The 24,488-nt window shown below is 37.2% G+C and overlaps 1 protein-coding gene across 1 annotated transcript in view; it reads right to left on the bottom strand.

The window, feature by feature from the left end:
• The window catches only part of KLHL20 (kelch like family member 20), a 62,861-nt gene extending 46,288 nt beyond the window's left edge, over window positions 1–16,573 (bottom strand). The window contains exons 1-2 of the mRNA XM_044677051.1: window positions 16,512–16,573; window positions 38–611 (exon numbers count right to left, since the gene is read on the bottom strand). Of these exons, the coding sequence (XP_044532986.1) occupies window positions 38–611; window positions 16,512–16,534 (597 nt within the window). The 5' untranslated portion in view covers window positions 16,535–16,573. The remainder of the gene's footprint in view (window positions 1–37; window positions 612–16,511) is intronic.
• Between the last annotated feature and the right edge of the window lie 7,915 nt (window positions 16,574–24,488).

Genomic DNA, 24,488 nt, shown 5'->3' with positions numbered 1-24,488 from the left:
TGGTATTGGAACTTCTGGCTTTTGTGAAATAACTTACCTCCTGGAAGTTATGTTGGGTGAACTTGTCCGCAATCCTCAAAAGCTCACGGCATGAATGAGTATCTGCAAAAGCTCTAATGCCTAGACAGTTGGATGGGTCTAGCTGTCTCTTTAAGAACTCACAGCAGGCCTCCTGGATTTCTGCCAGCTGAAGGAGGCAAGCAGCTGGAAGAAGGGTCTGAACATTGCCCTCTTCCACTGTGATCTGGGAGGTGTACGCGAAGTCAATCAGCAGTTCCATGGCCCTTTCATCAATGTCTCTAATCACGACCTCAGTCTGACGGCTCTCTGCTAGTTCTCCTGTAAACATGGCTCGAAAATAGGGACTACAGGCTGATAAAATGACTCGATGGGCATAAATCTTCTTGGCACCCACAACTAGTACCACATCACACAATTCCCGGTGCTTCCGCAAAAGGTTGATTACTTCTAAAGTTTGTCGGGGATGCTTGTCGGAAATATAGGGCATGCGAGCAGGCTGGGGAACCCCTTCTGGAAGCTTGTTGGGGTCTCCAAGGGTACAGCGGCTTGTTACATCCATTCCAGTCTCTCCTGGTCGAGTGCTGGTACACCTAAAAGAATGACGTGGAAAATGTCATGAGAACAGATATATATTACTGATTCTTCTTTACCTAAAAGGACTGATGATTCTGAAGGAGTGCGGTGCTGGGACAAAAAGGACTGCTTAGAAATATATTCAGAGAAGCATCTTTTCTGAGAATTCTTGACTCTGAAAATATTCTGAGAAGTCTGGAGAGTCTTGCTTAGTATTCACCAGCTATTAGTTTTGAAACAGAACACAGAACTGTTGCTATCCAATGCCTTAAGATAAGAAATAAGATATAGAAACAATTTTGTCAAGATATTTTGATCAAAGAGGTAGGCCAAACCATAAGTCTCAGGGGGAGAAGGTGAATATAAAAGTGGTAAATGATTATTTTTCTCTATAGAGTACTGGTCTGTGGACTTTACTCTATGATCTACCTCATTCAAAACACTGGTATTCAATGTTTTTCTGAAAACTCAACAGATTATTTAGTCAGCTGAAATTTCTCTACAGGATAGTTTAAGATTTGCAGAATATATCTGATAAAATATGGCCAGATCAGAGAGAGAACACCTTAACGTCCAAAAGAACAATTTTAAAAGTAGTAATTATTTAGTTAATTCTAAAAGTTCTTTCACAAGGGAGAGAATAAAGTTGAAAAAATTAGAAGTTATTCAGGCATGGTAAAAAGAAACATTACTTCAATATAAAAATGAGAACCAGTGCAACACAATATGAAGGACAAGCACTGATTCCTGTGTAAAGAAATCAAGACCAAAAAATAAGAATGTCAATTATTAGTTTATAATGGGAAAATACCTGACAAGAAAATAATGAGGGGTATGACCTAAAGTAGCCTGGGCAACTGACAAGGTTAAAAGATATTTTTGTTTAGTCTTTAAAGACATTTCCATATGGAACAAGTACTTATCCACAATGACATTATGCTGAGATAACTTAGATGGGGTAGAGTAGTACTAAATTAAATTCCCTCAGATAATTGAATTATAAAATAATTTCATGGCTAATTGGAATGAAGGTGGGTGAATGTTAAGGAGTTATTTCCATTGACCTACTAAAGATAGATAAATTTTTCTTTATTGCTCTAGAACTATCTTGTCTCGAGAATTGGTACTGTTGCTTCACAGAATTAAAATACCTTTGTGTAGCACATTTTTACTTCAGAATCCTAGAATTGTAGATTCAGAGCTGGGACCTCAGAGTCCATCTATTCTATCCCTCATTTTACAGATGAGGAAACCAAGGCCCAGGGAGGTTAACTAACTTGTCCAAGATCACATATGTAAGTCTTCTGACTCCAGCACAACTGTACACACTAGGCTATTCTTTTTATAGACTACCTGATGACTCCAAAGAGAAAGTCTGTAAACTCAAATAAGGTAAGGCAAACTACTCTAGTATCTTTGCCAAGAAAATCTCAAATAGGGTCATGAAAAGATGGAAACAAGTAAATGATTCAACAAGTGGAACATAGTAGGCACTTAATAGATTCTTATTCTTTCTTCTCCCTTCCTTTCCAGTTCTCTCTAAAGGCACTATATAAATATCAGTCATGTTTAATGTATTATTCTGAGCCTTAGAGGGGTTAACAGAACTGCCTATACTTAAAAGGCTATTAAGAATGATCTAATATTTGAACCCAGGTGTCCTGACTACAAGTCCAGAATGCTTTTCCCTATATCATAATGCTTCTAAAGAGGAAGGCATCAAGCCCAATGCATACAACTTTTATGTAGACTTTATAGAAAGGAACAAATAAGCATCATTTAGATGAAAAAGCTATAGAAAAAGCCATGAAAAAACCATTACAATTTGCAGCACTAGTTGCAGTAATTGACAAAAATCACAAATCAATCTAAACATCTAATTAAGAAACTGCAACACTTTGCAGTTAAACATTTGCTGGAAGTCACAAATTAAGTTGCTGGAAGAATCTGAAGCAAAACCAAGGCCTTTTGATTTCTATGATTTTGATGATCTCTGCCCTCTCAAGAATAAAAACTGATTAAAGATGACAGTGATTCATTAAAATATTTGCTGACCATCCACTAGGACAGAGGCATTATGAAGAATAAAAATATCAGTCAACATTTATTAAGTGCCTACTATGTTATCAGGCACCATTACTTATGCTATGGACTCAAAGGACTTATATTCTATCAGAGAAGACAATATGTGTATGCATGAGTTTATGAAGAATATATAAATACAAGTCAATTTTGGTGGAAGGAAGACATAACGAGACATAATAGCTGTGTGACTCTGGGCAAGTCATTTAAGCTTTTTCAGCCCATTTCCTCATCTGTAAAATGGAGATAATAATAATCATAATATGTTAAGTGATGTGTAAATCTTAAAAATCTATGCAAGTATAAACTTATTAATATTATTGGATCTGGAGGATAAGAAATTGGGGGAAAATTTTATAGAGATGGTGGTGTTCAAGTTGAGTTTTAAGAAAATAAGGGAGGGCAGCTAGGTGGTTCAGTGGATTGAGTACCAGGCCTAGAGACAGGAGTCCTGGAAGCAAATATAGCTTCAGATACTTCCTAGCTATATAAGCCTGGAAAAGTCACTTAACTCCTATTGCTTAGCCCTTACTGCTTTTCTGTCATGGAACCAATACACTGTTGGTTTTATTAAAAGACAAGGATTTAATAAAAGGAAAAGAAAAAAAGAAAATAAGGGATTTCAAGAGGCAAAGTAAGAAGAGAATACATTCCGGGCATGGGGAATAGTTAGTATAAAGACTTGGAGACAGGACAAGGAGTATGCTGTATAAGGAACAGCAAGAAAGCAAGCTTGGCTGGACTACAGTGTATGTGGCAGGATTAATAAAGCTGGAAAAGTAGTTTGGGATCAGGTTGTAGAGAGTCCAAATGAAAACAGAGTTTTTACATTTGATCCTAGAGAAACTAGGGAACTATTTGAGCTTCCCGAATAGGGAAGTGACATAGACTTCTGCGGAAGATGAACTGGAGAGCAGGGTGTGGTACTCATATGAGTTAAGAAGATGGTCAGATGTGAGATGTTATAGAAGTAGAAATGATAAAATCCAGCAACTGAATAGCTATGCTAGATGAAGGAGAGTAAGAGCCAAGGTTATTTCTTATATAGATGTATAAAATAATTTTGTAGGGAAAATAAGTATGAAGCAACCAAAGTATCTGATGAGTAAAGTATGAAGTGCTAATGGAGTTTAAAATTGGGTAAAATCTCATTTCATCAAGATAATTCTTCATAAAGTGACATATGAATTTGAAGGATAGGTAGAATTTGAGAGCTGCAGATGAAAGAGGAAAACATTCTAGAAGTAAATCAGAAAAGCTAAAGTCATGTTCTTTTCCATTTGTTCCTACGTCTTTTATTACATATCTAGGTTTAACATTTCTAGTTCCTGCCTTACAAGTGATTAATGTTAAAAATGTCCAAGTCCCTTTTAACTCATACTGAACATATATACTGTGATAATGAGATTAAATCTACCTACCTTGCCCATTCTCAAATCTAATCACCAAAAGTATAAACAACTCCACTTAATTCACAAGTTGGGAGGTCTCTGACCCATGTGTGCTAGAGTGAGAATTTACTGACTGCCTCCTGGGCAGACCTAAGAAAAGTGCCTGTTGTGATTGGACATGTAAACTAAGAGGAAGGCACGGGAAATGACGAAAGAAATGGCCTAAATAAATTAAGAGAACTTCTGGGGCTCGGCCCCTTTTACCTCTTCTTGTTCCTGGCTTGGACTTGGAAAAGCTCTGGCTGGGACCTTGGACTTGGTGGGACTGTTCTTAAATCTCTTTCTTAGACATAGTCTAGTTCTTTAAATTAGATCTTACTCTACCCTCTTCTCATTTCTACTTCCACTCTCTCCTATATTTTATAAATAAAACACTAAAATCATTTTAGGAATTGGTATTTATGCAGTTCCTTGGTGACCACACTTTTAAATATTAATATATGCAATCAAAAAACCCCTTTTCCCTCTTAAAATACTTTTTTATTTTAAGCTAAACAGTTGAGTTCATACTGCATGTAATTCCTGTTACCTGAGAGGAATAGTTGCCTTTATTTGGAAATTATAATGGTTGAAAGCTGTTAAAGGATAATTTTGCCCATCCACATAAACAAGCAAATAAGCTTTTAATCACATTGCCATTAGTGCTACAGCCAAGGCTTCCTTATTCATTATTACTTTAAAATGAAGAAAAGCAGCTTTTAACATGTTCCATGTTAATAGAGACTGAAATGTTTTAAAAAGTTTCTCAAACTAATCTTAATTTACGTATATAAATTACGGAAGATTTAGTTCCATAAATAAACTTTAAAGATTAAATTAAACAAACACTTATAAGTACAAGGCACTATGCTAAGTGCTGGAGATACATTAAAAAAAAAAAAGTTCCAGGACTTAAGGAGTTTACTCCTACTGAGGGATAATATGGACACAAATAATCAATTAAAAATATTTGTTAAGTATTTACTCATGCAGGTCACTGTATTAAAAGCAAAAACAGTGCCCTTAATTAAAAGCTCATATTCTCTTACCTCTTAAAATTTTTTACATGTCAATATAATATTTAATACTCATTTTCTGACATTTTGCCATCCATGTTCTTTCCTTCCCTCCCATCTCTCCCCCAAATGACAGGTAATACAATATAGGTTATATATGCGTTATGATGCAATATATAGTTTCATGTTCATCATGTTGTGGGAAAAAAAGACATGTTGTTTACATGAGAAAAAAATCATGAAGGAAACAAAGTGAAGAAAGATATACTTTTATTTGCATTCAGATTTTGTCAGTTCTTCCTATGGCAGTAGATAGCTTTTTTTTTTTGTTACCACTCATATATAGGTACTCACATTCTAATGGGAAAAATAATATGTATACAATTTTGTACATATAGGAGACTCAAAAGTCTCAGTGCCTTATTAAAAAAAAAAGCCAGTTTTCAGATAAAACATGAGTTGCTTGGGATACATAATTGTAAGAAAACTCCTTGCATCAATCTTTGGATCTAACCAGGTTTCTGATAATCATAATTTAGGTCCTTGGTTAAGAATTTCTAAGGAGAGGCAGCTAGGTGGCTCAGTGGATTGACTGGAGGTCCCGAGTTCAAATTTGATCTCAGACATTTCCTAGTTGTGTGACCCTGGGCAAGTCACTTAACTGCAATTGACTGGCCCTTAATCTATGACAGAAGGTAAGGATTTAAATTTATTTTTTTTTAAGTCTCTAAGCAACAGGTACAGGTGTGGTCAAGCTTCCAAGGCACACAGGGCTATGTTCAAACAATGTAACAAAGTTTTCTCATGATTCCTATAACTTAAAAAAGTTTTCTCACAAGACGAAGTTGCATTAGAAAGGGAAATGAGCAAGCTCCAGAATTGAGACACAAGATGCAATAAGTGTGGATCACTCAATTCCCACACCTTTCCATGCCCTCCTCATGCTACTGCCTTCCCACTTTTTACAGTCAAACGTACAGAAAAATTTGCTTCCATTTGCTTTGTTTGCATCCACAGATGTTTAGGTCGCTACCTAGCAAAAAGCAGAAGCTTGAAATTGTGACATATGAAACTTCCTGTCAACGTGCTGTTGACTGAGGTCATGAAGTCCATGGAAGGGCTTCTGATTTCATTTTTGGATCTTAGCTATTTTATAGGCTCTGTCCAAAAGTAAACCATTTTTGGCTACATCTGACAAATGCAATGGCATATACTTGTTATCAATTTTTATTACTGATCAGGATCTGAAAATATTTCTCATATTGTTCCTTTTTCTTTGGCTGCCTCACAGATCTTGTTAGAGTTCCTTGTCTCATCATCAGTATCATATAGGCTTTTGGTAAAATGCAACAATGTAAAAATTAATCTCTTGGTGCTGTATGCAATTTTCCAAGTGTAGAAGTCACAGAAGTGCTGTTCTGCCTGGGTAAAGTTTCCTTATTTAGGAGTTCTCTAATCTAGGAAAACCACAGGTCCAGTCTTTATCTTTTGCTAGGATACTTTTCAAATCTGTTATTGTTCATTTTATAGTTCTAAGAGTATAGATTAACACTAGTATGGCATTAGCTTAATTGCTTTAAATTCTACTCACTAAGCTTTACTTTTGGGATACCAATGAACCTTTTAACATTTAGCTTCAACTTGGAGGAGACCAGGGCATTTTATAAGTACTTTTGTCCACAAGTTCAGTTTAGCCTCTGGACTGAAATTCAAAGCCTTCCATCTCTATATTTCCTTGGAATACATTAAGACATTTAGAAATCTACATGACATTTTGTCATCATTGGAGAAAGATACCTCAAGATGAAGGAGCTATTCAATGTGTTTTCAGTGGAATCAAAGAGTTTGGTGTCATGCATGTATATCATATGATTAATAAAAATTTTTTGGCTTGACTTTAGTTTGTGAACCATATGTAATTCCATTTAGGAGAGAAAATGTCTTAAAAGTTAGGCAAAATCATATTGGGCTTAAACTATGTCTCTGAAAAATGCCATGTTTTACAAATTGTTTTTTGATGCAAACTATGGTTTGGTGGTGTTTTTCTTACTATACTTGGACCAATTTTACATATTTATGGTATACAATCAAGCCACAAATCAAAGTCTTTGCCATAACCTATAAAGGCAGTTTAACAATCACAGTACTCTCAGGTGGTTTATTCAGTAATTACCAAATAAGTTGTTTTTTTATACCCCTTGGACTTTCCGTCACACCACTTTTACTCCAAGTCAATATAGTTTTCTTATGTTTATAGATTTTTCTAGTATTATAAGCTATGAATGCTTTATATAAGGTACAGAAACATATAATTGGTCTATATCTGAAGACCTGTTCTCTTATTTTGGTAGTATATGATACTTTTAATTAAGAAATGTAAGATTAAGGTAAGTCAACAAACATTTATTAAGCATCTACTATGTATGTGCCAGACATTATCATAAGAACTAGAGATACAAAGTGAAAAAAATAGTCCTTGTTCTCAAAGAGCACAAAGTCTAATTGGCATACTAGGACACTGTAAGTGGAGCTGTGATCAGTATAATCTTTTTGAAAAGCTATTTGGAATTATGGAGGGAAAAAAGGTGACTAGAAAGCCCAAATTCTTTGATTTGGAGATTCTATTATAAGCGTACATCTCAAATAGAACACTAGTAAGAAGGAAATCTCCATATATACCCAAATATTTATAACATACTTTTGGTAACAAAACGTAACAAAAGAACTAAAAAAAAAATAGATGCCAATTGACTGGTGAATGGATAAAAAAACTAGTTCATGAATGTAATGGAATATCACTGGGCTGTAAGACATGACAAATATGATGAACATTGTGGATGTCAATCATTTCAATTGTGTCCGACATTTCTGGACTCCATTTGTGATTTTCTTGGCAAAGATACTGGAGTGTTTTGCTATTTCTTTTCCAGTTCACTTTACAGATGAGGAAATGAACCAAAGAGGTTTAAGTGACTTGTCTAGGATCATACAGCGATTAAGTGTATGAGGTCCCATTTTAACTCAGGAAGATAAGTCTTCCTGACTCCAGGCCCAGCACTCTGTTCACTACGCCATCTGGTTGACCAAATATAATGAATCCAGAAAAGCACAGAATATACATGAGAATTATCAATTTTTTAGTGGTTATTTTGACTACAGTGTACAAGATGGACTGCAGATAGAATTGACCAGAAGACACACAATATAATCTTTTTTTTTTTTTTTTTAAACCCTTACCTTCCGTCTTGGAGTCAATACTGTGTATTGGCTTCAAGGCAAAAGAGTGGTAAGGATAGGCAATGGGGGTCAAGTGACTTGCCCAAGGTCACACAGCTAGGAAGGGTCTAAGGCCAGATTTGAACCTAGGACCTCCCGTCTCTAGGCCTGGCTCTCAATCCATTGAGCTACCCAGCTGCCCCCACACAATATAATTTTGATAATTCTCCTGCTCACTTTTACATTCTACATTAAGGCAGTTCTGTATTATCTGTTTGGTACAGTATAGTTTCTATCTAAAATTGATAAAAATTGGAAAGTGAATTGAAATTGGTTAAAAAGGAAACTGTCAAAATTTACTGCCAGACAATAAATGCCGAGCCATTTAGAATAAAGGAAAGTACTAGTTTTGAGAATCTTAAGGAAAAGTTTCAACAGTAAAATCTGAACCCTTAATTCAATGCTTAAACAAAGGAGGTACTTAGTGAATACTGAATTGAATTTCTGATCCCTGAATTTGTGATAACCTGAAGTTTACTAATTCGTTATGAAATACAGAGTAATATACAAATAAGATTGTAAATGTAATGTTTAGTCTCATTAATTAAATCATCTTTAAGCATTTAAAATAAGCCAACATTCTATAGTAGCATTTCATTTTCTGGAGTTGATTTTGGATTAGGTTAACCAGGATGGTATTATAAAACAAATAATGGACTTGGGATTTAAGAAACTTGTATACTAGTATTCATTCTACTTAGTTTGAAACTTTGGGCAAATCATTTACTTTCCTGGATCTTAGTTTTCTCACTCTGAAAATGAGGGGGGGTTGGATTACATAATCTCTAAGGTATCTTCTAGCTTTATCATTTTGTGATTCATTTAAAATCCCTCTTGCTGTTTCATGTACATAACTTATGCATGTGGGATTATTATAAAATAGGGAGCTACTTTCTTTGTTCTGACTCTTAGTTTCCTTAGATGACTTTTTCTATTTCCTCTAAGAAAATCTGAAATGGACATGTAATTAATCTTCAACAAATCGGGCAATTCAAATTAATCATACAATTGTAGAGGGTTTGGTAGACAGTGGAATTGGGGTCAAGGCTCAAGATCTGTGTTTAACTTTTGCAACTTCAAGCATTTGCATGGTTTTATTAGTAACCTCATTTTCACTTTTGTGTTATCATCCTCAAACATTTGAGGCTACTTGTAGTAGAGAAAAAAATTAGAGGCATGATATAACAAATTAATATCTGCAAAAAGGAAAAAAGTATTTGTAAAAGTGTTTGTGAATGGTAAAAGTGCCAAAATAAATTCTCAAGTGCTCAATGAAGGAATTGTGGAAAAGTGGCTAAGTTTGTGGGCAAATGAGATGGCGGTCACCCTTGCTAGCATTCTTGGGCTGAGTAAACATTCTTTTTCCCGTGATACTAATGGCACTAGGTGAATCAAGTCATCTTTGGTTAGAGGACCTCAGAGACTCTAAAGGGAGATTAGAGATAGTCAGTTGCCCTTTTTTATCTCAGGTGTTTTTTTTTTTTTAAACCTTTTGCCTTACTATCAATACTATGTATTAGTTCTAAGGCAGAAGAGCATTAAGGACTGGGCAATGAGGGTTAAGTGACTTGCCCAGGGTCACACAGCTAGGAAGTGTCTGAAGCCAGATTTGAACCTAGGATCTCCTGTCTCTAGGCCTGGCTCTCAATCCACTGAGCCACCCAGCTGCCCCCATGGGTTCTTTTAATATTGTTGCTCCTGTCCATCCCAGTATAGTTTAGCACTGCTTTGCCTCTCCTCTCCCCTACATTTTATAGGTTATTTCATAGTTACTATGTTAAAAAATATAACATATTATCAGAATTGTTTTATTATAAAGAATTGCATGCATAAAAGTATTTTCAGCAATTTCTAGCAAAAAATTAGTTTTTAGTGGTCACGGAAACCCCTTATTTCCAACAAATTCAACATATCAACATTTGCATTTTTGACTTTTACCATTTTCTGGGAACTTAACTCCATGAAGGTTGAGGATTGACTGTATATATCAGTGGTTCCCAAACTTTTTTGGTCTACCACCCCCTTTCCAGAAAAAATATTACTTAGCACCCCCTGTAAATTATGAAACTATTTATTGAACTCAGAATAGAATGTAATACAAAAAAAGTGTGGCCATCACCGCCCTCCAGGATCACTGCAGCACCCACCAGGGGGTGGTAGCACCCACTTTGGGAATCACTGGTATATATAAACAAAGTACTTTATATGAGCTGAAAGGTCAACTGCTCATTATTATAAATATTTTTGAACTAGGAGAATCTAGGATAATAACAGCTAAAGGGAAGCCCATATGACTACAACTTCAGGGTTTGTCTTTTAAGGTTTAGATAATACTACACAGAACAAAAGTGGACAACTAATATGACAGAAAAGGAAAAACTTCAGACTATAAATTGGAAGGCAGGAATTCAAGTCCTGATCCTATTAATCAAATATGACCTTAGGCAAATCCTTTATTTCTCTCTCTGCTCAGTTATCTCTATAAAATGAAGGGTTTAATTAAGGTATCTATATTTCTTTTTAGTTCTGAAACTTCATGAGCTTAACAGTAACTTAAATGATGATAGTCTACTTCTGTGCCCTGAATGAAGTTGTATTTTTTCTGAGTCACAAGAAACTTTTAACATGAAGTTATGTGGCCCTCATTCAATATAAACCACATTGGTACTCTGAATTAATCAAATATTACTAATAAACTAATACGTCTAGGCTCAATCTAAAAGACACACCAAAATTTATTATTAAAAAAATTTAAGACAGTCTAAAATTTTTGCAACTGTGGTATGATTGGCCAAAACAAATCTTGGGATCTATAAACTAGAAAGTTTTTTTAAAGACCAAAAAAATCCTCACACAACATTAAGAAAAAAAAAAAAAGTACATGATTTGTATATTGCTTTAGTTTATAAAGCAATTTCCCCATATATTATCTCATTTGATCTTCCCAACATTGTGAGAAAAATAAAGATCTAATATGCCAACTTTAGATACGAAGAAACCAAGGCTCAGAAAACTTAAGGGATTACATATTAGTCAGAAATCAACTAAGGTATTTTGATTTTAAGTTCAATGTTCTTCCCATTATCATAAAGCATTTTTAGTATAGGGGGAATAATGTGGGCCAGTGTTTGTTAAACTAGGAGTCAGAAAACAAACTGTGAGAAGTTTGTAATTTGAATTATAATATATACTACACACAATTTTCCCAACTCCTTCTTATATATACTTGCTGACATTGTTTTTCCTTTTTCTTTGTCACCAGATTAAGAGATTAGGTTAAAAAAAATGGGGGGGGGGAAGGGGAGTTTGAGATTAACAAAATGTTGGCAAGACAATGTTGCTGTACTATTTTCAAAAGGACTGATACCCAAAATTCTGCTAGAGCATTTATTCTTTCAATACATTTACTAAGTGCCTACTACGTACCAGGCATGAAAAAGAACAATTTTCAACTTTAAAAATTCTTTCCATACTTCAGACAGAAAGAATAGGTATAATGAACCTCAATAAGCATCTACAATGTGGCAGACATAGTGCTAGGTACCAAGAATACAAAGATAAAAATGAAATTTTTTGCCCTCAAGGAGCTTACAATGTGAATTGGTAGTGAACAACACAGCTTTTCCCTCACATTCCTCAAATACTGCCATCCCAAAGCATAGACACACCTAGTTTTGTGGAATAAATGTGAAGATTACCTATATAAACGTTATTACCTAAAATCCTGCTTTTCTCATGATCATATAATGAAATTTAGCAAATAGGTTCTTTTGACCACACCCAAACTATTCTGTCCCCAAATGTAATAATAAGCATGTTTTAAAATAATTTTAAAATAAATTAATAATTTCTAAATAATATTATTCTGAAAATATATTTTAAAGATCAATTAGGCAATCATCATTTATGATATATGTATCTATCTTCATCATTAAATCAAGTTTATACTCTACTCAATTTTTGCACTGTAAGGATGGTAACATTTTGTTCATGTTTCTGGGAGAAAAAAAAAAACACTTTGAAGATATGCTTAAGTTAGCCTTAGATACTGACTCACCATAGTACCCATGCAAAGGATTTAGAGTTATTTTTACATTTAGCTTAATGTTTTAAAGGAAAAACAGTGATTTTTTAAAAAGTACATTAGATTGAAAAGTCACTTTGTTTTATGTCAAATAACTTACATAGCAAGATAACAAAGTTCTTCTAGGTGCTCATTGATAGTTTCCTGGTACTCTCTGGAGTGCTAGGTTTTAAGTTGCTAGTTTAAAAAAATAAGCAGATTTAAAAACTAGTGGGAACACAGAAACATAACAAAAGGGTTCAAAGCCATAAATGGTCAAATGCACAGGCACATTTATCAAAACACAAAGACCAGCAAATTAAGTAACAAAGGAAAAATAGACTTGAAAATCCTGCAGGGCAAGTTAAGAGGCACTGTATATGGAATAAGTACTATAATTTATATTGAAAATTGCTATGTGAAATGAACTATAGTTAGGTGCTCAAAATTGCAAGACCATAGATTTAGAACTGAATAAACTTAATACAACACCCTTATTTTACAAGTGACAAAACTGAGGTTCACAGAGTTTAAATGACTTTGCCTTTAGTTACACAGGTACTAGTGACCATTTGAACCCAGGTCCTCTGATTCTAGATCCAGCACTCTATCTTCCTACTATACCTACTATACTACTGTCAAATTTGATAGTATGTGCCAAGTCTTTACTTTGGGTTTAGTCATTGAAACAGACTTTTAAAATCTAAATGGCTGAAAATTCAAATTTATACAATTTATTACAGGATTCTGTACAAGGAATTCATAAAAGGCTAATTTTTCCATGTCTCTCAAACTTCCAAGAAAATAAAATTCTCGATAAACTTGTACAGTAGACTGTACAAGTTTATCGAGAATTTTATGTGTACATATACACATATACATGTATGGTGTTGCAAAGACAAAAACAGTGAGATTTGGCAACTAACTTAGATATATGGCGAAAGAGTCAAGAGTAGAAGATGGCTCTGAGGTTGTAAATCTGGCTGACTAAAAAGATAATGGAGCTCTCCCACAGTAATAGAGTAGTTTATTAGAGATAAGTGTTTGAGGGAAAGATAATGAATTGTTTTGGATTTGATGACTATAGGACATCCAGTTTGAAACATCCATGGGATGTTGATAGAATTCAGAAGGGAGCCTAAAGTTAGATATATAGATTTGGAAATAATCTGCATGGAGATGATCACTGAGCCTGGAGGGGTTGATAATGTCACCAAGTGAGAAAGGATTGAAAGAGAAGAAAGAAGGCCAAGGACAGTGTCTTAGGAGATACTCCATTTAGTTTTGTGACAGATATAGTGAAGACTGAGAAGGAGCAAAGAGACAGGAGGAGAATCAAGAGAGTTCAGTGCCACAAAAAGCAAGGAAGAAGAAAATAACAGAGAGGAGGGCAGTCAACAGCGTGTTATGCAACAGAAAGGTCAAAAAGGATAAGGATTGTGAAAAGCCATTAGACTGAACAATCAAAAGACTGTTAGTAACTTTGGAGAGAGTAGTTTCAGCTGAATGACAATGTTAGAAGTCGGAATGAAGAGAATGATAGGGAAGACTTGAGTATGTTTATAAATGGAAGACAGCAGCCAATAGACTGGGAGAGAATGAAGATTAATAAGAGTGTGGGTCATAGTTGGGGCAATTTGTTGAAGAGAGTATGGGGAACAAGGGTACTTGCAAAGTGTCTGGCCTGGTAAACAGCTTGGGTCCCCAAATCATCAGAGACTGGAAGGAGGGGGAAACAGTGGGATAAAGAGGCAAGTAAAAGAGGGAGCTCTCAGCAAATGGTCTGGTCTTGGTAAATGGTAAATTTTTTTGGTGAAGAGGCAAGAGGGTAGGGAGAAAGTGATAAGGGGGCTTGAGGAGACAAAAGGTTTGAAATAGCTGTTGGAGTGACTGGAATAGAGAATCAATTAAGGAGTAGTAGGACTGTATTACTGCAATGAAGGTCCAATTGAGATTAGTCAATAAAAATTTGTTGGGACCCAGTGAGTAGTTTTATAATCCTACCAATTCTGCCTAGCAACTTGTGAGAAGGAAGAAGAAGGTAGATGGTGGAAATAATTCAGGGTTGATTCAAGGCAAGATCAATAAAAGGGCAAAGGAACAAGGGATTATAGAATTGAAGATAGTGTATTCAAATGCTTCATTAAGGTGTCAAGGACTATTTTTAGACTTGGAAGGGTCCTTATCAACTAATGTAACTCTCTTATTTTATAGATGAGGAAATTAAGATCTAAACAAGTGACTTATCCAAGTTAACATAAATAGTAAGTAGTGACCTTGATATTTGAATCGGGACTCTAACTCTAAACCCTATACTCTTTCCACAATACTCCACTGCTGAAATCTTAACTGGAGTATCTTACCTTATTACACTGTCACTGAGAATGTGGAGTAAGAACTCTTCTCTAATTATAATTTAGTTCACTAGGAACCTATTCCTAAGTACAGAGAAAAAACCCTTTTATAAATAATTCCAAGATGCAAATTAATGGTCCAAGTCAAAGTGGAAAGCAGCAGACAGGAATGTCTCTGTATAAGTGGTAGTGACAAGGAAAGAACTAGTAATTGTCATCTGCCCTAAATTCCCTTCACTATTGTGGAAAACTGGCTGATGCCTTTAATATTCAATATAGTTTAAAAAAATGTAATGAGTAGTTGGGATGGTTAATAATTTCATTCAGAAATGATTAATGAACCCCACCAATCTGCACTTCCTTCTGTAAGAAATAAATAATAAAGTCTTTTTTATGAGTTATATAAGAGATGGCATTTCTGGCAGCTAAGAATAAGTAGCAATTGAGTTAAAAGCTGGTGTGATGAAGCAATTTATAACTGTGTTGTTTATTTCTCCATGTATTCTGATGTCAATCATTATTTATGTTGCAGGATAAGACAAAAATAAGGTAATAGCAATTGTCACACGTATAGCACCTTTTCATCAATGCATTTAAAAGGATTCATTAAATCCTAACACTCCAGTGAGCCAAGCTAATGAGGAGAAACTGAGGCAGAGGTGGCGAGTAACTTAAGGTCACCCAAAAAAATTAATTATGTAGATGGAAACAATTTTTGCATTCTGGTTCTCATTCCTGGAACCAGGCACAAAATGCTTCTTCTCTTAAAATGGTCAGACAGAACTGAATCATTTATGATTTGAGGTTAAGAAATGCCTAGAACACAACATGAAACACCAAGTAAGAAGATAATTTAAGAAATGAAGATTTGTTTTAAGTTTTTGCTGAGACCTAATGAAAAAGAACAATTATATTGACTCAGTTTAAATAAGGATTCCAGTGTCGTTTGAGAGGAGCAACATTGGAGAAAGAGAAGTGGGGAAAATTGTATAAGATTCCAAGAAGTTTCAAGTTGTCATATTTTTACTTTGTAATGATTTCTTTTCTAATAGCTCAAGTTATGTCTAATACCTTTCTTAAACCTTGAAAAGTCTGACCTGAAATATAGATCTTCTGAATAACTTGTTTAATTAACATAACACATTCCAAAAAATTAAGAGCTAACAAAATCAGAATCAGGTTAGAAACACATTCCATAACAAAGAATGAATGACAGTCATCAGTCAAAATAAGGAAACAAACAAACAAACCTGCTCCTCCACTTTCTTTTGGGAACTTATGTCTTTTTTAACCCTACACAATACTATAATGTGGTTACAGATTACATACCACACACGTTGCAATAATTTCTATACAAAAAGAAATAATTGCTATGCAAAGTTAAATTAAGGAATTAAAATGTTACATTGAAAACATGTATGGCTATTTGGCATGATTTACTACCATCAAGCAACTTTCTTTGACTGTAAGTTAAAAAGAATTTGCTGATATGTAATGGTAGAGGGAGTTTCAACACAAAAAGTCCCCTCTGCAGACAAGATATGGACCGAAAATATATTGCTATAATCTTATTCTATAAACATCAGACTTCTTAATATTAATTTACAATAATTTTATTAGTTTGTTTTTGAAAAAGCAAAATTCACTTTTGCATAATGAATTTAACTATCAAAATTATGTCTTCTTAAATGCCTACCTGCGCATTGGCTTTCCGTCCATGCACCATGAAGAGAATCCTTCTCTCCAAATTTTGAAGCTCAATCTAAAAAAAACAAAAACAAAAAAACAAACAAACCAGAAAAGCATCAACTTTAAAGAAAGTTATTATTTAGTTTTAAAGAATAAATGCATTCTCTATGTTCATGGAATACAGATTTAAAAAACTAAGGCATTCTTTAATTCAAAGAAGGCAGCTAAGTAGAGCAGTAGATAAAGCACTAAGCCTAAAGTGATGAAGATTTATCTTCCTGAGTCTGAATCTGCCCTCACTTACTAGCTGTGTGATCTTGGGCAAGTTACTTAATCCTGTTGGCCTTAGTTTCCTCATCTGTAAAATGAGCTGGAGAAGGAAATGGCAAGTCATTCCAGAATCTTTGCCGATAAACCCCAAAAGGAGTCACAAAGAGTAGGATGCTACTGAGCAATGGCAATATAATTCAAAGACAACACTCAAGTCTCTATAGGTTAAATAAAAAACAATTAACTTTAATACCAACTAGAACTCCTGACAAACTGGATAAATCATTATTTCGTTATCTTAAAGAGAAATGGGACATTAGAAATGGGCCACCAGAGTAAACTTGCCTTTAATTTTTACATCACTGTCACTTAATTTTTAGTGAACATCTACAGAGTGCATGGCACTGCCTGGAACTTGGTTTTACTTACAATGAGAGGTTGGAGAGAAAAAGCTCTCCTTGCTTAACATCTGATCTAAAGGCGGTGAATATGCATTATTATGAATAGAATCCAAAGAAAAAAATGCCTTTCAATATACAATATAGCACACATGGTTCACACATATGTGCACACATACACAGTCTTCCCATTTCTGAGGTCCACAGTCATGGACCTTAGACCAAGGACAAGCAAAACAATAAAAAAACCTTTTTCTTATATGTGAGTTTTCAACAACCAAAAAATGAAGAAAAATTTATTAAAAGCTATTACTATGTGCTAATTGATGGGGATACAAAGACTGAAATTAAAGTCTGGCCTCAGGAAACAACATTCTATGGGAAAATAACATGTTATACAGAAAAGGATAAGGATAGTGACTGGTCCTGTGAATTTTTTGGTAGGGAATTCTCAAGTGAATAGTTTCCCTCTATCAATGTTGGCTAGTGCTCTAGAGCATTGAGGGGTTAAATGATTTGTTCAAAGTCTGGGGGATTGAGCCCAGGTTTTCCTAGTTATGAAACATGTTCTCCATCCACTATGCTAGGCTGCCTATTTTGTGTGAAATATGTACATATTATATATTTAATAATAGCTAATATTTATATAGTACTTGCTAGTGTCAGGTGCTGTGCTAAGTCCTTTATAATTATTATCTCATTTGATCTTACTACAGCCCTGTGAAGGAAGTGCCATTATTATCTCCATTTTGCAGATGGGGAAAACGAGGCAAACAGAAGTTAAGTGACTTGCCCAGAGTCACAGTTTGTAAGTGTTTGAGGCTGCATTTGAACTCAGAGCTTCTTGACTTGAGACCTAGCACCCCATCCATTAAACCACTTAGTTCCCTCTATATTTATATACACATGTGTATTTTTGTGACGTATTTATACTTTTGAATAGTAGTGTGTCCAATATAAATATCAAATTATTCTGGGAAGAGGGCACTAGGATCTTGAGGTGGAGAGCATTTGAGGGGGTTGGGAAAGGTCTCACTGGGAGCCAGCAGATAAGCTAAGGGTGGCACGGAATGGGGCAGAGCATTCCATCCTAATCGAGGAACAACAAGGCTAGTTTAACTGGACCTTAGGGAGTGAGATGAGGATTCATGGAGATTAAACCTGGGGAGGTGGGTTGGACGGAGGATGAGAAGTGCTCGGCTTCCCGTCTCCTAAGCTCCCTGGCGGTGGGCTCTAGCAGGAACTAAACGTTTCTAAGCCGACCAGAGCTCTCTGGGAGGGCCCCTAGAGGCGTCCTGGTCCAAGCCCATCACTTATCCAGTAAAGGGGCATAGGTCCAGAGAGGATTAGGTGACTCGCCCAAGGTCACACGGGTGGGAGAAGCGGGATTTGAAGCCGGTCCTCAGATCCGCTGCGCTAAGCTACCTCCCATGGGCCCCTCTCGCCTCCCCCAAGCACCTGAGACATCTTCGGGGTCCTAGATTTTGTGCCGGGAGATTTCCGGGGGTCCTACCCTTTCGTTTATCACCCGAACAGAAAGGCCCTGATTAGAGAAATGACTTGTCCAAGGTCACCCGGACGACGGCAGCTGCGGGTTAAGAACCCAGAACCAGAGGGAAGGCAGAATCGTGCGCTCCCTCCGGGAGCCCGCCAGCGCAGCCCCCGCCCCCCGTGCTTCTCCTCCGGGGCCGGTCAGCAGACGAGCACCGTCGCAGCCCTGGCCTTGGCCCTTACCTGGCCCCGGGCTCGGGCGGAGACCCCGCCGACCGCCTGAAGCAGTGTAGGGGAGAGAGAAGGGATGGGAAGGGGAAGGGGGAGGGGGAGGGACGACTGGGACGGGGTGACAGGAGGAGGGTGAGGATGTCCACACCCGCAGAACAGCCAGCGCCAGACCCACCCATTGGGCGCAGCCCACAGGCGGGTTTCCTCCCTAGCCCTAGGCTCCCTCCGGCCGGGACCCTCACTTACCCAGCCACACACCCGCCTCCGCCGCCTCCTCTTCCTTAACAGCAGGATCCAAGCCCCTCTGAGCCACTTCCTGCTCGTCTCTGTCCAGCTGCCGGAAGTGGTCCGTCACCCAGAGCGTGTCGAGAGGAAAACCGTGCCCCGGAAAAAGATTCCAGACGGCGGGGGGAGGGGGAGGGAAGGCGGGGAATAGAAAGAGACTTCTGGGTCCGGGTCCGGGCCCTAAAGGAGCGTGCTGGGCTCACTGCAGTGGGTGCTCATTTGGAGAGCCAACCCTGGCAGCCATAGGAGGCATCCAAGGCCCTGTGCTAAACCTTGAAGAGACCAAGAGAGGCCAAGAACAGCCCGTGTTGGGGAGACAGGGTGTAAACAACTAGGTACAAAGCTATCTTCCTTCTTCTCCCCATGCAGGTATTTTGGAAGACAGGTTCACAGTTATAGGTACCGATTTGTCTGTGACTTGCTCACCTTGGGGAAAGCTCTCTACCAGTTCAGTATCCCAGGATTTTGGCCCTAAGCGCGTCCTGTGTCCCAGAAAGAGCTCTGGAGACCTAAGTTCAGTTCATTTGAATTCAGCTGATATGAATTGAATGGCATTCATTTGAATTGAGTGGAATTCAATTCAAAAAGTGTTTATTGAAGACTGTATAGTGCTACATAGTGCCTAGATCTCTCTGGGAGTCAGGAAGACCTCCAGACTGTGTGATGGCAGACAAGGCTTTAACTTCTCCATGCCTCTCTAAGAGTATCAAAGTTGTAAAGAAATTGCTAATATACATTGGTGGAACAAGCTTCTTTTGAGGCATCATGGCATGGCAGATAGAGGGCCAGCCTTGGAAGCTGTCAAATTCTGCCTCAGGTATTTACAAATTAAGCAAGTGACCCTGGGAAGTCAAAGACCTTGTGCCTTAGTTTCTTCCCCTACAAAATTGGTGGGGGTGTAGAGGATAGGCAGTAGACTCTTTGTCCCTCAAGGTCTCTTCCAGGTCTAAATCTATAGCCCTACAATCTGTCATCCTGGAAATTTATCAAAGAGAAAACAGTTTCCACAGCAGAGAGAGATATACAAACACAAGTGTGTCAGAGCCCAGGTAAATTGATATTTCAGAATTTCAAATTATATACTTTTTCATTTGTGGAAAATTAGGCTGGCATGAGTAATCTAGGGATGCTATAATTTCAACAACAGGAGATCCTCAGCGTCCATTTGGAATGTTATACACATAATTTGAAATATTTTTTAGGATTCAGGACTTAGTATTGATAACAGGGAACCACCTTGGAGTCATTTATAAGATTTAGGGTTTTTTTTCAGGGCCAAGGTGGTATTTACTGTTGTGCAGGATTTATAGCCATGAAAGGCACCTCTGGCTTATCTTTAAGTCTCCTCTTTAGAGTCAATATAGTGAGTAATTGTTAATATGAGGCTATTAGTTATAGGATCAATTAGAGTTGCCTGAGGGAATCTATCTTGGTTAGATTCATTCTCTTATTCAACTCTTTTTCTCTTATTCAACTCTTATTGTCATTTCCAGAAATCCTAACCACTGTCAACTTGGAATCTAGAAACTCCAATCTTGAGAACCCCAAGTTTTTAGCAGCCCGAGGTTTTTCCTCACACTTGACCTTGTCACACAAGAATTTCTCCTGTAGGGAAGTCCCAACTTCACAAGGGAAGTCCCAACTTCCTCAAGTCTTTGAGGCCATTGTAAAGCCAATCAATCATACTCTCCCATCCTCAGGTCCTTAAGAGGTATATAAGTTCCCTGAATTCTATTTTGCTTTGGAGAAGTCATGTAATGCAGTGGCACTCCCAGAAGTTGGTAGCCAGAGCCTTGGGACTCTGTGTGGAGGCCTAAGGAAATTGTACCAAACTCCTCTCCTGATTAAAGACATGGTTTTTCTGACTATTTAATAGTTCTGTGTTTTTTCTAGTTTAACACCACCAATGAAAATCCCAAGTTTAGGGGATATAGCAACCAGGCCTCGAGGATAGTAAACACAGATGAAACTGTTCCTGCTCTCAGGTGTTGGGAGTAGAGGTAGGGTTAGAACAAGTGAATAATCAAATTTGGTACTCAGGGTGGTAGAAGGTACTTGCAGGAAGGGTTAGGGGCAGATTAGGAAACATAAGCATATGAGCTGAAAGTTGAAGGAAACTAGAGATTCTAAGAGGAAGATAATGGGTGGATGCTGTACTCCAAGCATGGAAGACTGTACAGAGACACAGAGATGAGAAACAAGACTGCCTTGTAGGAAGAATAGTAAGGAGGATAGTTTGTCTAGATCTGTGATGGGCAAACTAGGGCCTGGGGGCCAGATTGGGGGGGGGGGGCTGAAATGTTCTATCTGGCTGTTCCTAATCTGATGAATACAATGAGTAGGATGCAATATAATGAAACTTCTGAGTTGTCTTAGAAACAGACTGACAGATGCGCATTTCCTTTCCTTTGTCCCCCTCTTTAAAAAGTTTGCCTATAACTGGTCTAGATCATAGAGTACTAGAAAAGGAGTAATAATAATGGCTGGCTATCCATGTTTTATCTCTTTTGGTCCTTATACCAACTTTAGAGGTAGATGCTATTCTTATCCCCATTTTACAGATGAGGAAATTGACTAATGTAGAATAAGCCTGGATTGGAGCCCAAACTTTTATATTTAGGAAAGCTTAAAATGCCAAAATTAGTTTGAATTTTATCGTAGTGCCAATAGGGAAGCATTAAAGATTTTAAATAGGAAAGTGATATGGTCAGATTTATGATTTTAAAATATCAACTGTGTGGGAGATGTCAACTTTATTTATGGAACCCCCCCAAGTTTGCCCCTGTTCCTTGGTAACTTGCCTTAGGGGAACTCTCAGACTGACCTTGTCTTAGACTGAAAGTACCTAATGATTTTAGATTAGATAGAATTAGTAGATATAATCAAATTTTAAGTACCATTTTACCTTAGAAGTTTCTCCTATTGTAGCAAAAGCCTCTGGCTGGAATCCTCTTTCCCAGGTCTTCATGTAAACCTATCAATTGTCCTTCTTGTCCTTTGTTCCCCAAAAGGTATATAAGACCTCAAGTTCTTCAGTTCATTGGAAAATCCTCTTTCAAGGTGCATTTTCCAGGAGACAGTGTTCCTAGAGTCAGAGCTTGTCTCTATGTGGTATTTTGCACATGACTCTCTGTGGAGGGCATTTGAGCATTGCTTCCTTGTCCTGATTGGTGGTTCTCTGTTTTTCCAGTTTGAAAAAGTTAAGAGTGAGGAGAGAATTGAGGGTGACTTTGAGGTTGTGAAATTGGGTGACTAGAAGGATGATTACACACAATATAAATAGGGAAGACTAGATGAAGGACAGGTTTTTTTGGTGGGGAGAACGGGAAGATACTGAATTATGTTTTGGACATATTGAATTTGAGATGCCTATAGAACAGCCAGATGGAGATATCCAGAAGGTGATTTCTTTTGAACTCACCAAGAAAGAATGTAGAAGAAAGAGAAGAGGGTCAAGAAAGAACACTGAAATGCTTAAAGGATTGTGATCCAGCAAAGAGAGAAGGAACAGTTAGAAAGGAGATCAAAGGATGATCTTGGAAGCTGAGGGAGGAGAGTATTCAAGAAGTGAGGGGTGGCCCAAAATGTCAGATGTTGAAGAACTGAAGGAGGATAAAGACTGAAAAAAAAAAAGATATAGGATCTAACATGTTAAAAATTCTTGACAACTTTGGAGAGGGCAGTTACATTTGTCTTGTAGAGTAGAAACCAGATTTCAAGGGGTTGAGAAGTGAGTGGGAAGTGAAGTGAATAAAATGATTGTAGACAATTTTTTTTATGAAATTGTCTATGAAAGGGAAGGAAGATTTAAGATAATAAAGTTACCTGAGTTAAGATTATCTGACTGTGTTTATTTAACCAAAGTTGGTTTAATAACAAGTTTTAAAGGGAAGGAATCAGGTTAGAGGGAAGTAGGGATTGCCCTCAACCTTAAGCACAGATTGGTTTTCAAATCTCTCTCAGATTTGAGCTGAGCCCAGGGCTCATAGGCTTATGGAGGTTTTCTTTCTTTCTGTTTTATACTATATCTATGCTAGCTTTCTTAAGTTGAAAGTCTTTAGCAGAAGACAGCAAGATGAAAAGAGATTCTGACCTTCAGAGCTGGTTTAGTCTGGCTCCTCGGGCTAATGCCCTTAAAGACTGCCGTTAACAGTTCAAGCAGCCCCTTTCAAATGCTTTTGTTCGATGGCAAGATCCACAGGAATCCAGGTAGAGAAAACAGTTGGGAAAATCCCAAGAATAGAGATAGTTTTTATCCTGAGAGGCAGAGAGAGCTCCCTCCTATCCAGAGGTCCAGGAAAGAGTCTCATCAGAGAGCAAACTGTCACTCTCTCTAGTCTCTCCCCTCCCCCTTCCTACTGCCTTCGTTATCAATCCTCTCTTCAACATTCCAAACCCTTTCTGTGCAATTTTTCCACACTTTCCTCTTGAAGTCCAACTCCTTCTCGAAGCCTACTTCCTTAGCCCCAGAAATTCAGGGCCTTTTATAGTGGCTTCTTGTCTTCCAAATTGTCTATCACTGCCCAGGGGGCAGTGTTTGTGGGAACTAGTTCTCATCTTCTGGAGGGTTGAATACTCATCAAAAGGGTTCACGATTCCTGGCTGATTGAGTTTCTGAGGGTATGAATTCACTAAGTGGTTTTCAAGTTCCTCTACCTAGTTCAAGCTTGTGTTGGTTCAATCAAAAGGTGGAGAAAGGAGAGTTAATCCTGTCTAGTGAGGTACTTAAATTAGTGTTAACTAAAGTGTTCGTTCCAACTAGGCAAAGAGAATAAAGGATTCCCTTTCACAAGTGTAAACTCAAAAAGAACAAAGAATTTCCTTTTACAACATAAACTGAAGTCCTCAAACATGAGGGAAGAAATTAGGGTAGAGGAGGACTGTTGGCCAGGTATCCAAACTCTTTAAGAAAAAAGGAAGTCATTAGATGACAACAAGAATCTGGAAAGGGTGATATAAATGAACTGAGTAAACTTCAAAGAAGGTTGCTGTGTGATGGAAACAAAGACCAATTGGAAGTAAGTGGTGGAAGGGTAGGGAGTATATGTACTCCTCTGGTATGGTTTGTCAGGGGATGTGAGAGAAGATGCATCTAGTACTAGTGTGAGAAAATTGTGAGAGAATGAAGGGGATTAGGACTTCAAGTGGTTAATTGTGAGAATTGAGTGACCCACACTAATGCCATCTTGCCACTTAATTCTGAAGCTAGTTTAACTCCCTTTCTATTCAGTTGTGGGCCTAATCCAAATTCTGTCCTGTGACAAAAGTTTATTCAATTGTAGGACTTGGAAGAAAGCTTTCTTGCATTG

The sequence above is a fragment of the Gracilinanus agilis genome, chromosome 4 (genome assembly GCF_016433145.1).
Source record: "Gracilinanus agilis isolate LMUSP501 chromosome 4, AgileGrace, whole genome shotgun sequence".
Lineage (NCBI taxonomy): Eukaryota > Metazoa > Chordata > Mammalia > Didelphimorphia > Didelphidae > Gracilinanus > Gracilinanus agilis.
Note: the sequence above shows the minus strand (reverse complement) of the source record. Positions and strands in the feature narration are given on the sequence as shown.